The following is a 15,609-nucleotide window of genomic DNA, read 5'->3' on the forward strand; positions in this document are numbered from 1 at the left end:
GAAATAAAGGTAGTGACAGATTTTATTTTTCTGGGCTCCAAGATCACCGCAGATGGGGACTGCAGCCAAGAAATTAAAAGATGGGCAGGAAAGCTTTGGCAAATCTAGACAGCATAAAAAGCAGAGACATCACTCTGCCAACAAAAGTGTGTATGGTCAAGGCTATGGCTTTCCCAGTTGCAATGTATGGTTGTGAAAATTGGACTGTAAGAAAGGCTGAGCGCCAAAGAATTGATCTATGGTGCTGGAGAAGAGTCCTGCGAGTCCCTTGGACTGCAAGGCGATCAAACCGGTCAGTACTAGAGGAGATCAACCCTGACTGCTCTTTAGGCCAGATCCTGAAGATGAAACTCAAATACTTTAGCCAATGAGAAGGAAGGACTCACTGGAGAGGGAAGGACTAGTGAGAAGGAAGGACTGACTGGAGAAGAGCCTAATGCTGGGCAAGATAGAGGGCAAAAGAAGAACGGGACGACAGAGAATGAGGTAGCTGGATGGAGTCACTGAAGCAATAGGGGTGAGCTTAAATGGACTCCAGAGGATGGTAGAGGACAGGAAGGCCTGGAGGAACATTGTCCATGGGGTTGCCATGGGTCGGATATGACTTCGCAACTAACAACAACATGATATCATAGACAATCATATGATGGCATCTTTGCAAAACTGCCTTTTTTATTTTCAAAATCCAGCAGACATCTGCTGAAGAATAATTTTCAAAAATCATTTTTTTCATTGAAGTTCTCTTTCAATGCTATGTTATATCACAAAGGCAAAAAGCACAAATTCATAATGGTAGGGTTTGAATACATTCCTTTTAGTGAAGAAACCTGTGACATAATTTATTAACTGACAAATAAACCATTTAGGAATGCTTTCTATGTGTGCCTGTGCCTGTGCCTGTGTGTTTGTGTTTTATCTTAAAGTCTTTTAAAAAATTATTCTAACAAATGCCCTGGCTTGTTTGTTGGGTTAATTGGTGTGTAATTTCCAGATACCATGTTTGACAAGAATGCTGTTTTCCCACCAAGTAATTCTAGGAATTGGGAGAAAACTTTTTCATTCCCATATTATAACAGAAGCTGCTGAAAACTCAGGAATAAGCTTTCTTTCCTACACATCTCTTCTTAGTGCAAATATTTCTCAGTTTTATTTTTTTTGGATCAGTGTTATTATTTTTGGCTGTTTCTGTTGGAAAGATGGAAGGGAATGAATCTGTGTGTTTTTTGTATACTTATATGTAAATGACTTGAGTAGATGAGGAAGAATGCGTGGTATATGCTAATCAAATAATTTTGTAAATTTATCTTATTTTATAGGCTAATAATTTTATTAGTAATTAATTCTAATTACCTCTCTCCCTTACCCTCCCTGCCCTGATCTTACCTCTTCTTTTGGAGTGTCTTAAATTCATATTGTCTTCTTTTCAAGTAGACATTTTAAGTCTTGTGAATTTCCACTGCAGAATTATTTTAGGTTGTATCTATGCATGGATTAACATAAATCTTCCTTCCTTCCTTCCTTCCTTCCTTCCTTCCTTCCTTCCTTCCTTCCTTCCTTCCTTCCTTCCTTCCTTCCTTCTCTCTCTCTCTCTCTTTCCAGTGTCATACAAATTATATTCCTGTTTGTGGTTCAAATGGAGACACCTATCAAAATGAATGCTTTCTCAGAAGAGCTGCTTGCAAGCATCAAAAAGATATAACAGTGGTTGCTAGAGGGTCATGTTACTCAGGTGAGTTTGTGTCATGATGTCATAATGTACATTTCATTAGTTGCCTGCCTTATGCCTTTCTCCTTCAGTTGCCTATGTCAGTATCTGAAAGTTTTGGATTTAGTTATAATGTTCCAGTGGTTGAGGCAATGAAACCTGCTCCAGTGTGGCCGAAATGAGTTTGGAAGAAAATACGCAGTGGGTTTTTCTTTAGTTTTTGAGGGTTCATCAGTTAAAATTTTAGAGGTTTAAAGATTTTACAATTTAGATATCCAAAATATGTACTCTTTAATAGATACAACTTTTCATTTTGAAATTTGTGGGAATTTCAAAGAGCAACAGGGATTTGATTGCTGTTCTTTGAAACAGAAAAGTGGCAAAGCTCCTATTATTAATTTATAGCTATTTAACATTTGATACATTGTTAAAATTGCTAAAACAACCCTAATCTAAATTATGGGATAAGAGAAAACTGAACTGCATTTAAGTTTTATGCAGAAGAGGTGCTTGGAATATTAATAGACATGCATTAAATTTAATGCAAAGTACAGCTCATTTTATTCATTTTTTGGTCTTGTTTGCTGTTTCAATATTTTATTTATCACAGTGGTACTTTTTATATCTGTGCTATCTGTAATAGTTAGATGTGCAATTTATGATATTTGTAGGAGTATATAAATGTTCAGGATGTTAAATATTCAGTGTATTCAGTAGTGGGTTTTGACAATATGGTAAACAATACTTACAGTACTCTACAGTATTTATGGTCATGCAAAAAAATATCTTCATTATGGAATTATTTATAGAGAAAAAACATAGAGAGAGAGCGAGAAAGTTAAATGTGTTCCATTTATTGACCTGACTGGAGATTAATCTAGAGGAATTTGTATGTATAGAATATTAGTCAAAATCATTTTCAATTATTTTAATTATGTTATTGCATTTAAGTTTACTCATCAATTATTATTGCACAAATGATGGCATTTCATTAAAATATGTATTATTTGTGTAAATATTTTGCAGTGTTAAATCCTTTTATGTTATTATAGGCTTTAGTGCTAGCTATATTCAGTGTTTAATTTATGCATGGTTGCAAGATGATTTTAGATTATTGTTTTTGCTATATATTTGTAACTTTGTTGTCCTACAGAGAGAAATGCTGATTAAAGTTTAAACTTGGCTTTATTTGTATTATTTGTTGAACTATCACCACAATCAATCTTTGATTACAAAATAAAATATTTCCCCATCTATTTTTCATACCGCTTTCATCTTCTTGTGAATTAGATTACAGTTAATCTATTATTAATTTGAGCACCTTTTGAGATGAGAATAAATCAATAGGCTTTCAAATGTACTTATCATGATAAAAATGCACTTTAATTGATCTCAATAAAATAAACATTATAAAGAGTCTCTTATATTAGAAAATATAATAAAAATATTGCTGTCCCTTCCCCCAGTGGATTAGGGAACGATAAATAAAACTATGTAGTTGATGCAGAAAGAAGACTGAAATCTGTTGAGTTATAATTGAAGCAGAGTGGAAACGGGTGTCTACCAACCTTTCTACTCCCAAAACTAGTTTAAATACTATTTTAATTCTTGAATAGGAAATACACTAGCTGGCTGACATCCATATACTAATGGGATGAACCAAGTATGCACACAGTCTCTGATATCCTCCCATGGGTATCATTAATGTATGCTATTTGAATACAAGCCTTGATTTTTCTTTTATTTTCTTTCTCTGGCAAAGTTAAGTGCTGTTTGTTAAGCTGCTATGTTTGGTTCATTTGCAGTTTGGATGATAAAATAGAATGGATTAAATTCAAATAATATAATTGCCTAAAGGGAGAGTAAAATCATGTTCACAGTTCATTGTAGCTCTTTATTGACTGTGTAGAAGTTTCAGCCAGATTTTGTTCAGCCTGGTGCCATCTAATGGGCTGCATTGGCTGGGAGACTGAAAGGATGTTTACAGATGATATTTCTTCAAAACATTAGTCAGTCTCTCTTCTTTTCCTCCCTGATATTGTAATTTGGGTTAGCATTCTTTGGAGAAGATGGAAACCATTATGCAATCTTGCATTAGGTCATAGGCATCCAAAATTATAATCCTTTTTAATAACTAAAATTAGCTGGTATCTTACAAGGTCTTCAAATTGAAAACATAGGGATTTTCTGAACCTTGTACATGAACAATGAAGTCTAATGCGTGCTGTTAATCTTGTGAGATTTGGCCTTTTTTTTTTTAGTTAATCTGTTCTTACATTTTTCAGCAGTTCATGGAAATTAAGGGTATTGTAGATGCCATGGTGTCAGTGCATATTGTCAATTTCTGCTGTGATTGCTGTATGTATCTAGGGTGAATACTTAAAATACTTCTTACTGGTTAATTTATACCATATGCATTTGAGAATTACAGTGTCTTCTACAGAAGAAATGAAAAGCAAGCTCAAAAGCTTGCAACTTTCCAAATCCAAATAACAACTAAGATTGCAAAACAGTTCTTACTATTCAGAGGCAGTAAAACTAGGAGGCTTTCCATACACTATATGAGTATCAATTATTGTCAATAGGCTATGTTCACTTAACAGATTACCTTACAGTGGCATGCAATTAATTTTCATTGCTCCCTATTTCTGATGCATAGACAGACTCGGACAAGGTTTGTTTGATCTCAAAAGTTGTCTCAGAATATGGACAAAATTAGTTGGAACATCCCACTTATATAAGGTGATGAATGAAAAGTATTTAAAATTCTGCTCAGCACTGTTTGCTTGTTTGATGGTTGCATTCATGCAGACACTATTTTTCCTTAAGATGTTAAGAGAGATAATGTTATATTTTTCTTATTTACTTTATTTAACTATTATTGCAATAACCTTATGAGTTCACAACATTTGGAACATTATATTATCACAACACTTTTACTATTAAAACAAAATTCATTAGTACCTGTGACTTCTGGTTGAAAGTTGCTCCATTGCCTCAAGTAGATCTGAACTATGAGATTTTAATAACATTCTTGGGAACTTTTTTTTTATATTCTTGTGCTTATAGGAAAAGATGGAAATTTTGCAAAGGTTTTAGCTGTGAGAGAAATTCTAAGAGGGAAATGAATGATATAACCAAAAACAACTAAATATTCCATGATACCTTAAAGCAACAATGCAAAATTTACGACTTCATTGATGGCTGCTAGCATAAGTTTTATGGTCCCAGAATAGAGAGGGACAAAAACTGGCTCTGGGGGGAAAAATGAAAATGTGAAGAGAAATAAGGAGCGGATATGTAAGACAATCATTTCTCCCTTTATAAATTTTCAACACCTCACCTAAATAGGCTTTGTTCTGTAGTGTAGCACTAAGGAATATACCAGGCAAAGCATGGTGTGTGCCCTAAAGATAACAGAACTTGCATAACCCATTTTAAAACCTAGCATTTTTATTTATTTAGATATAGATCAACATCAATACATGGAACAGTGTGGCATCTGGGTATCTTTCAGCCTCTAATCTTTCCATCTGGTTATTGCTTTTATTCTATTATATAAAAATGTGTATACTAATATTCCCCCTATTTCTTATTTCTAACTCTATTCTAACTTTTATTCATGCCACCATTACTAGTTCTGGTACTAGTTGCTAGTCCTAGTGTTGATACACATGTTTGTATTGGAATATAATCCTTCATTATTTAGTTGTTCAATGTTTCAATGGGCCATTCTAATCCCAATCACCATATTATTTAAACATCCATAATAATACCATCTTTCAACCTCTAATCTTTCCGTCTAGTTATTGCTTTTATTCTAGTATATAAAAGTGTGTATTCTTATTTCTACATCTATTCTGACTTTTACTCAGGCCACCGTTATATTAAAAGGGATTTCCTTTCCTATCCATCATCTCTTGCCTGTTTTAATACTTCCATTCTTATTCGTTTTTTGGCTTGCCTCCCATACTCCTCTCTTGGATCTTTATCTCCATCTCCATCTCCATCTTTACTGTTAAAGATGTAGATGTATTTCTCCCATCTCTACCATCTTATGCTGCCAGGCCTCCAAGGTGTCTGCCCAAGCCCCTATCTCCCTTTCCTGCTCATCTAATTTCATTTTTAAATCTCTTAAAATACTTTTTCTTTGATGTGTTTCATCTGTCATTATTATCTTTATTGTCTTCTTCTTGTCTCCTTGCTTTATTTGCTGATTTCTCTGTTCTATCTTTTCCTCCATTCTTTCTGTTGTCTTCTCCTTTTCCAGGACATTTTGAGCTTTGTTCATTGTCCCTTGGGAAGTATTTTCTATTTTCCCATCAATGCCACATATTAGTTTCCTTATCTCCTGTGATTTTTTGTCATAGTGTCATTAATATCGTGGAACATCCATGCCATTTTCTTTAAAATTCCACTCATTTCCCCCTGTCGGAGTATCTTGTCTTATTTTAGTAAATCCCACTCTTACTCACTAGTCCAAAAACCATATTATCAGGTCTAACGTTGCTCTTCAGAGAGTACAATAATCATAGTTCTTTATATCCCAGGATTTATCAATCAGTTCCTTTTAGGTAGTTCAGGATCCTTGTTCTCACAGTTAAACCTCCAGTAGTCATAAAGTAGATAAATATAGAACAGTAGGTATTACCACAGTCCTCCAGCTAAATGTTGTTTATTTCTCTTAGCCAAAATTTTTCCCAAACTTGTAGAGGTATGGCATATTTTCCATTCATCAGTACGTGGCACCCTCTGCTTAGGTTTCAGTGTCTCAAATCTGACAGGTATTTAATCCAATTTTAATTTGATTTATAGAAGCCAAGTCAGTTATTTAAGTAGATAGTTCCAGAATTTTAAAATGCCTTTCCCCAGCCAGTGCCTACCCAGTTTAAAAGTCCAATTTTCTGTGTTTTAAAAGTTTTTTTACTTTTCTTCCCTTAGTTTCTTTCTTCTGGGTCTGGGATTTTTCTCTAAGTAGTTATTTTCTGCTTTAACAGGTAGATTAAGAGTCTCTTTTCCTGGGTTTTTTTCCTTTTAGGGTTAAATTATAGGTAAAAAAAGAATAATCTCACCCAGTTCCAATCACTATTCATCTGCACTGCTCCTGCACTTTCTTTGTTGCTTTGGCTGTCCCAGCTTCACAGCAATCATGATGGCTGCCTCTTCTCCTTGTAATGGATGAGAGGGGGGAAAAAAACCCTGGGTCAAGTAGGAGAGATTGTGGCTCTCTGCTACATACAGGGCATCCTCTTTTCTTCACCACCCCTTCAGGGTAGCTTTAGCTCCTTTTGGAGCCCTTCTTTTTTTTTAGAATAGAATAGAATAGAATAGGATTTTATTGGCCAAGTGTGATTGGACACACAAGGAATTTGTCTTGGTGCATATGCTCTCAGTGTACATAAAAGAAAAGATACATTCATCAAGGTACAACATTTACAACACAATTGATGATCAATATATCAATATAAATCATAAGGATTGCCAGCAACAAGTTATAGTCATACAGTCATAAGTGGAAAGAGATTGGTGATGGGAACTATGAAACGATTAATAATAGTGCAGATTCAGTAAATAGTCTGACAGTGTTGAGGGAATTATTTGTTTAGCAGAGTGATGGCCTTCGGGAAAAAACTGTTCTTGTGTCTAGTTGTTCTGGTGTGCAGTGCTCTATAGCGTCGTTTTGAGGGTAGGAGTTGAAACAGTTTATGTCCAGGATGCGAGGGATCTGCAAATATTTTCACGGCCCTCTTCTTGATTCGTGCAGTATACAGGTCCTCAATGGAAGGCAAGTTGGTAGCAATTATTTTTTCTGCAGTTCTAATTATCCTCTGAAGTCTGTGTTTTTCTTGTTGGGTTGCAGAACCGAACCAGACAGTTATAGAGGTGCAAATGACAGACTCAATAATTCCTCTGTAGAACTGGATCAGCAGCTCCTTGGGCAGTTTGAGGTTGGGCAGTTTTTAGACAAGTTTTATTGAAAAAATTTTCTTTTCATCATACATATTTTATGAACAGAGTGCTGACCAGGTCACATCTTATTCATCTTATATATAGTCAAAATCATCCTTATAATATATCTTTATCTTCCCATTTTTTCAATATTTATCTTTTTTATACATCCTTTATCACAAAATTATCATTTTTCTCCATCTCTTCTTATTTCAACTTCTGCCATATTATTTTCTTTCCATCATTTTTTATCCTGTTCAATTTTATTTTTAAATAACATCACTTTATGCTTTATGCTTCTTCTCTGTTACAATCACTCCAGTTGTTTACATTCTTCCTTCATTTTTGGAAATGTCTCTCTAATTCCCTTCCCAATCATGAACAATAAAATATTCATTTTAATTTACATTATTATCAGAATTAATAATATTCTTATATTACTTATTTTCACTTTTCCATCTCCTCACAAACATATTCTATTCCTTCTTTTTTGCATAGTCACTTTAATGATTTCAGAATATCAAATTACTTATTTTCACATTTCTATCTATTAAAATTTATTGTAGACAAACACTTATTTATTCATCTACATATATTCACTTATAGTCCTTTTCCACCATATTTTATTTTTTTCACTTCTAAACCACATTATTCTTTTTTACCTATTAGTGATTCATGCATGTTTTTGAGCATCTAAAATAACTCTTCATACATCTGCAACTCTTTTATAATGACTTAAAAGATTACTAATACCTCCCCCAATTATATCTCTATACACTTAGTCCAAATTTTAAGTCTATTTAATTTTCTTATTTCTCCTCTTTTCTTCTTTTCTGCTCCAATTATTCGTTTATTCTTTATAATCAAAACGTTTTTCTCAATTATTAATCATTATCCCAATTCAGCAACAGTCAAATCCAAATATAAAACTATATTCCAGAAGAGAAGGAAAGTAAAACAACCACCCAGATGTAAAACAGATTTGGTACCACAAAACATTTGAAAATAAAAGCAGGAAGGTTTCAAAATACAAGTGTGATTTGGATACATTCCATTATTTTGGAAAATAGTTAGTTCTGGACATATGAACTTACAGACTTACGACAGAATTACAGTCATAAGTGATGTCAGTCATTAAGCAAGTCACCACAATCTTTTGGGTTGCAATCATTAAGCAAATCTGCTGGTGAACATGGTGATTGTTAACCCATTTTTCTTCAATTGGTAGGTTGTTGTTTTTTTGTATTATGTATTATGATCCTATGTATTAACTTTATAGCAGGGGTGTCAAGCTCAATTTCATTGAGGGCTGCATCAGGTTTGTGTTTGACCTCAGGAGGGCAGGATGGAGGTGGCCAGGGTGAGTGTGGCCAGCTCAACATCACTCATGTTGGGAGTGCCTGTCGTGGCCCGAGTGCTCTCTCATTGAAAATGGGCTCCCAATCTCCTTTTTCAGCTGCAACAGCTTCCTGCAACTCTCTGCCAGCTAAAACAGAGCTTGGAAGGGCTGCCCTCCCGAGCTCCGTTTTTGTTGGCAGAGGCACCGCGGGCCGGTTCTTTGCTGTTTCCAGGGCGGCCCAACAGGTCAGATCTCAGCATTCTGCGGGCCGGATCCAGCCCTCGGACTTTGAGTTTGACACCCCTGCTTTACAGTAGAACAATTACAATAACTCCTGCTGATGGTAAGAAATTTGTGTCAGCAGAGGGAGCTTGTGATCCTATAGTGTGAATCTGTGATCTGTTCCTGGTCATTTTATTACAGTGTACTTAAGGTTCAGGGATGCTATACACTTGTTTCTATATTATTATACCTAGCTGCCCAAGTAATACCTTTAGTTAAAATACCCCCTTTTTTCTTACTAAGTTCCAGTAATTTACCAAGCAATTTCATTACTTAGTAAAATTATTAATTCCACATTTAATTGTAGAATATATATATATATATATAATATATAACAACAGAGTTGGAAGGGACCTTGGAGGCCTTCTAGTCCAACCCCCTGCCCAGGCAGGAAACCCTACACCACTTCAGACAAATGGTTATCCACATCTTCTTAAAAATTTCCAGTGTTGGAGCATTCACAACTTCTGGAGGCAAGTTGTTCCACTCCGTTAATTGTTCTGACTGTCAGGAAATTTCTCCTTATTTCTAAGTTGCTTCTTTCCTTGATCAGTTTCCACCCACTGCGTCTTGTTCTACCCTCAGGTGCTTTGGAGAATAGCTTGACTCCCACTTCTTTGTGGCAACCCCTGAGATATTGGAACACTGCTATCATGTCACCCCTAGTCCTTCTTTTCATCAGACTAGACATACCCAGTTCCTGCAACCGTTCTTCATATGTTTTAGCCTCCAGTTCCCTAATCATCTTTATTGCTCTTCTCTGCACTCTTTCTAGAGTCTCAACATCTTTTTTATATCGTGGCAACCAAAACTGGATGCAGTATTCCAAGTGTGGCCTTACCAAGGCATTATAAAGTGATATTAACACTTCACGTGATCTTGATTCTATCCTTCTGTTTATGCAGCCCAGAACTGTGTTGGCTTTTTTAGCAGCTGCTGCACACTGCTGCCTCATATCTAAATGGTTATCCACTAGGATTCCAAGATTCCTCTCACAGGTACTACTATTGAGCAAGGTACCACATATACGGTACCTGTGCATTTTGGGTTTTTTTTGCCTAAATGTAGAACCTTACTTTTTTAACTGTTGAATTTCATTTTCTTAGATAGCGCCCAATGTTCAAGTCTGTCAAGATCTTTCTGTAACTTGAGCCTATCTTCTGGAGTGTTGGCTGTTCCTGCCAGCTTGGTGTCATCTGCAAATTTGATGAGTTTCCCATGTATCCTCTTGTCCAAGTCATTGATGAAGATGTTGAAGAGTACTGGGCCTAAAACAGAGCCTTGGGGTACTCCACTGCATACTTCCCTCCATGTGGATGTAGTTCTGTTGAGGACTACACGTTGAGTGCGGTTGGTCAGCCAGTTACGAATCCATCTGGTGGTGGTGCTGTCTAACCCATATTTTTCTACTTTATCTAGTAGTAGATTATGGTCTACTTTATCAAATGCTTTACTGAAGTCCAAGTAAATTATATCGACATATATATTATATATTATATATATATAATACATATACATATATATTATATATAAATTTATATATATTATATATAAATATATACATAAATATTATATATACATAAATATTATATATAAATTATATCAATATATATCAATATATATCAATATACATATAGAAGCTATGTCTTACCATGTTCTCACATTCTGAATTCAAACAGATCTTGCTACAGGATGCCAGCTAATTAGATATAGAAAAAGCAAAGCCTTTCTATTTCTTTCAATGGTATGTAACTTAATGGTTTTCCAACTTAACTACAATAACCCAAATAATTGTTCCCTGGATTGATTTCTGCTAAAGCTGGTTTTTATAATGGAACTGAATTTTCTCTGTCAGAAAGTTATGTTTATTAGAAAGTGCAATCTTCTCATTTTCTTATTACAACTGTTAAAAGTGAAAAAAAACCCCAACTATTAGTTTTTCTATAATTAAAAGTAAACTTTTAAAAATTGGATAACAGATATGCATTTGGTTCTCGTTTGTTTTAAAACACATTTTACCAAAATAAAAAAAGGCCAAGACCACACTTAATTTCAAATTAGCATCCCACATTTTGAAGTAATTAAATTTTATTATGGGTTTAGAGTATCCTGAATTTTGTAACATGTACTTAAAACTTCAAAAAAATGCAATGATGACAACATTATTGGCGAGTGAGGGGGGAGTGGCAGCATTGATTTTTATTGTTTTAGCATGGCTAATTAAGAATTGCTAGGTGATTTTTCTTCTTGGACTACGGAGAGGAAGATTTTAAGCCATCCTCCTTTTGCTGTTCAATTCCATAGCTAAGACATTAAGTCCAAACCAGAAGCAGGAGTTAAACTTTCTGAATGAAATGGAATGTTATTTTTTACTTCTTTATTAAACAAATGTATATGGCAGCTATGTAACCAGTGGAATTCTATGTAACAAGCAGAAATAAAAATGCAATACAATTATCAAAATAAATTGAAAAAAGGAAAGGAAAATCACAGTTGAGACCCCTATAAAAATGTCATTGCAAACATATTACACACAGAGAGAAACCTATCAGAACTCCATTAGTCTTTTAAAAGCCAGGTCTTCTAAAAGGCCAGTGTAGCCAGGCCATCTGTATCCCCAGGGGATGAAGGCACCAGAGAGAGAAGTTGGGCTTCCTAGGGTCCATCAGATGATACAGCTTCATCAAGAGGCCCCAGAGTGCAGTCTGCCAGCAAGGTAGGCAGAAATCTACAGCGAATTGGTAGTCTGGTAGGTAACCCGGCCCCATAGAGGGCTTTGAAGCATGGGTGAAATCCAGAAGGTTCTGACAGGTTCTGGAGAACCGGTAGCGGAAATTTTGAGTAGTTCGAAGAACCGGCAAATACCACCTCTGGCTGGCCCCAGAGTGAGGTGGGAATGGAGCTTTTGCAATATCCTTCCCCCCAGGAGTTGGGAGAGAATGAGGATTTTGCAGTATCCTTCCCCTGCCACGCCCACCAAGCCACACCACGCCCACCAAGCCACGCCCACAGAACCGGTAGTAAAAAAAGTTGGATTTCACCACTGCTTTAAAGATAATTGACACCTTGAACTATATCTAAAAGCCTAAATATATTCATATAGATATACATTTTTGCTTTTCAGTATTGTTATTAGAGGCATGTGCGGCCAGGATTCAGTGGCTTTCATTTGCAACTTGTTAATGAGAATTGTATATGTGTACACACACACCACATGCCTATGCCTTTTCCCTATGTGCATGCTGTGTGTTTATGTCACATTCCTTACATAGAGCACATAAACTATGAAAAGAACATGTGGATCATTCAGTCACTGTGCAGCCCCCCAAGCATGTGTTCCCTCTATTTTCTTAAGTGTTCAGAAGGGTGCAGCTCTTTCCCCACCACACTTTATATATTAAATTCATATTCTTCCTTGATAGCTATACCACACCAAGGTTGCTTGCAGTGAGACATGATTAAGAAGTAAGAATAAAACAATACAATTAAAATGAAGGGAAAATTAAAAAGTACAATTACAACCAATCCAGTCAACTAATAAATAGCAAAAAAAAAAAAAGGGGGGGGGGTTGACCCTTTCCTCAAACATTGGGAAATTGGAGTCAAACGAATCTTCCTAGTAAGAGCATTCAGTAACCTTGAGAACACACAGGAGAAGCCCTACAAGTTTCTCTTCTGCTGATCTAAGTAACTGGTTCCTGACGTGGGTGTAATACTGGTGTTAGCTGCTGAACTGATAGATCACCAGTGCAAAACAGCTGTTAGTCAGATAAGCTACAAAATCTAGCTATGTATGAGAACGTCTCGCCACATCTTATATTTTAAAGCACAAGATACATTACATCCATTTTAGAAAAGGGATTCTGAGAAAATGCTTTGAAAATATATGTTTTGTTATAGATGCTCTTTGCAAAAGCTATCTCCAATCTAAAACTGCACAGCATTGGAAACATTTCTGAACATCTCACACACTCTTTATATTCGAACTGGAGCTGTCTTGTGCTTTCTGCCAGGGAGGAACAAATGACTCTGCCATAAGCAATCGGAATGAACTTTGGAAACCCTTTCCCAGGGTTTGTAGGAAAAAGCCTCCCTCTGTTTCCTGCCAAGCAATAGTTTAAGGGCCTACCTTCAGCAATCCTGCTCTGGGCAATTAGGTAGAAACTTTGCTGTTGACATTGAGACTGGAGGCTAATTGCCAGCAGGCATGCAGTAGATTGGAGAGAGAAGGGATATAAAGAGGACAGGTAGCAGATGGAAATGATGCTGCTAGAAGATTGGGCCCGAGTCTCACTGGGGTTGTAAACTTGTACCTGGGATGAGTAATTTCAGATGGCAGGTGGGGCACGTCGAGCTGGATGTTCTTTCAATTCAGAGAAAATGAGCAGTTGAGGAAAAGAGTCCTTGTCAAATGCCTCTCTTGGAATCCTGCTTTTGGTGTACTGCTTTTTAAAAAAAGGGTGAACATTGGATTCCATGTGCCCCTGCACCAGCCTGAGTGCCACGGGCGATGTGTTCTTCAATGCCTCACTAGTCCTGACAGCTTGTTTATTTGTTTAAATTATTAACAGCTGCAGGGTGAATAATTTTCATCTTTTCCTCTTCTGATGAAATCCTGAATCCATGCTGCTTTTAACCTCAGGAAAAAAAGCTGTCACTGGATATTTTCCAGCCATCCCTTGCAATGATGCTATTACCTAGATTGTCGTGCCAACATGAGCATTTCAATTTTTTTAAATGTCCAGTCTCCACTACAGAGTGAACCATGGGACTCTTGTTTATTGTAATTTGCAATTCAAATTTTACGTTGGAAGAAGAGGTCTACATACGGAAGTTTTTTACATATGGAAAAAACTGAATTGGCTGTACAGATTCTTTCCTTTCTCTAATTTAAAACATTGAATTGCCCCGTGCTTCATAGGTTAATTGGCCAAATTTAGTGTCATTTAAAAATACAGGTGCAAATCATGTTTAATTATAGGTACTTAATTTAGCTATGAAAGCAAATATCTGGATCTAGTCTTGCCTACAAAGAATTTTTGGCAGAAGGACTGTAGCATTTAAGTGGTGTTGCAGAATTTGGGGTGTGTGTGGAATGAAAAACATCTTCATCTGAAGAAGACAACTTAGAAAAAAACCCATATTTTAAAAAAGGGTGAACATTGATTCCATGTGCCCTGCACCAGCCTGAGTGCCACGGGCGATGTGTTCTTCAATGCCTCACTAGTCCTGACAGCTTGTTTATTTGTTTAAATTATTAACAGCTGCAGGGTGAATAATTTTCATCTTTTCCTCTTCTGATGAAATCCTGAATCCATGCTGCTTTTAACCTCAGGAAAAAGCTGTCACTGGATATTTTCCAGCCATCCTTGCAATGATGCTATTACCTAGATTGTCGTGCCAACATGAGCATTTCAATTTTTTAAATGTCCAGTCTCCCACAGTGACTAAACAAATAGGTCTGATGGATCCTACAAGAACATCAGATCAATAACTCTTCTCTGCTGTGGTTTTCTGGGAAGTGGTATTTAGAGGCTTGCTGTCTCTGAGGCTGATGGGCTAGGATTAGATTCCCAGAGTTCCCAGGGGCATGACTAATACTGCATCTTCATTGTGACCAGAACATGAGTTTATTAAGTCTTTTGAGGGCAATTAAAACAGATCTCCTTTCTTTGCAGAGGAGTAGCCTTTTTAGTCTGTAATAAAAAAACAACAACCCACCATGCGTCTTTTGACTCTTGAAAAACTACCAAATTTATTATTCAATCAAGGGCCTTCATTATTTGTTTCTAGATATAAGAAAGTAAGGCTGATGAAGCAGGGGGAAAGAACCTGAAGATTTCATTCATTATCTTTACTCACAATTTTCAAGGTGATGTGAAGATGATGTAAATCACAAACTAAGAGTTTTTTAATTGTTTTCATTCATTTTTAAAAGAAAACTGAATTGGCTGTACAGATTCTTTCCTTTCTCTAATTTAAAACATTGAATTGCCCCGTGCTTCATAGGTTAATTGGCCAAATTTAGTGTCATTTAAAAATACAGGTGCAAATCATGTTTAATTATAGGTACTTAATTTAGCTATGAAAGCAAATATCTGGATCTAGTCTTGCCTACAAAGAATTTTTGGCAGAAGGACTGTAGCATTTCAGTGGTGTTGCAGAATTTGGGGTGTGTGTGGAATGAAAAACATCTTCATCTGAAGAAGACAACTTAGAAAAAAACCCGTATTTTTTAAAAAAAGAATTAAAGAATGATTATGTTTTAAGGATGGCAGAATGATTTAGGAAAAAATAAACCTATTGAGTGAATGGTACAGAAGGGAGCTGAACA

The 15,609-nt window shown here is 36.0% G+C and overlaps 1 protein-coding gene across 1 annotated transcript in view; it reads left to right on the plus strand.

The window, feature by feature from the left end:
* Positions 1 to 15,609, plus strand: part of TMEFF1 (transmembrane protein with EGF like and two follistatin like domains 1) — a 140,775-nt gene that overhangs the window by 63,246 nt on the left and 61,920 nt on the right. Inside the window, exon 3 of the mRNA XM_058175238.1 lies at positions 1,600 to 1,729. Within this exon, the coding sequence (XP_058031221.1) occupies positions 1,600 to 1,729 (130 nt within the window). The remainder of the gene's footprint in view (positions 1 to 1,599; positions 1,730 to 15,609) is intronic.

Source organism: Ahaetulla prasina, chromosome 3, assembly GCF_028640845.1.
Source record: "Ahaetulla prasina isolate Xishuangbanna chromosome 3, ASM2864084v1, whole genome shotgun sequence".
Lineage (NCBI taxonomy): Eukaryota > Metazoa > Chordata > Lepidosauria > Squamata > Colubridae > Ahaetulla > Ahaetulla prasina.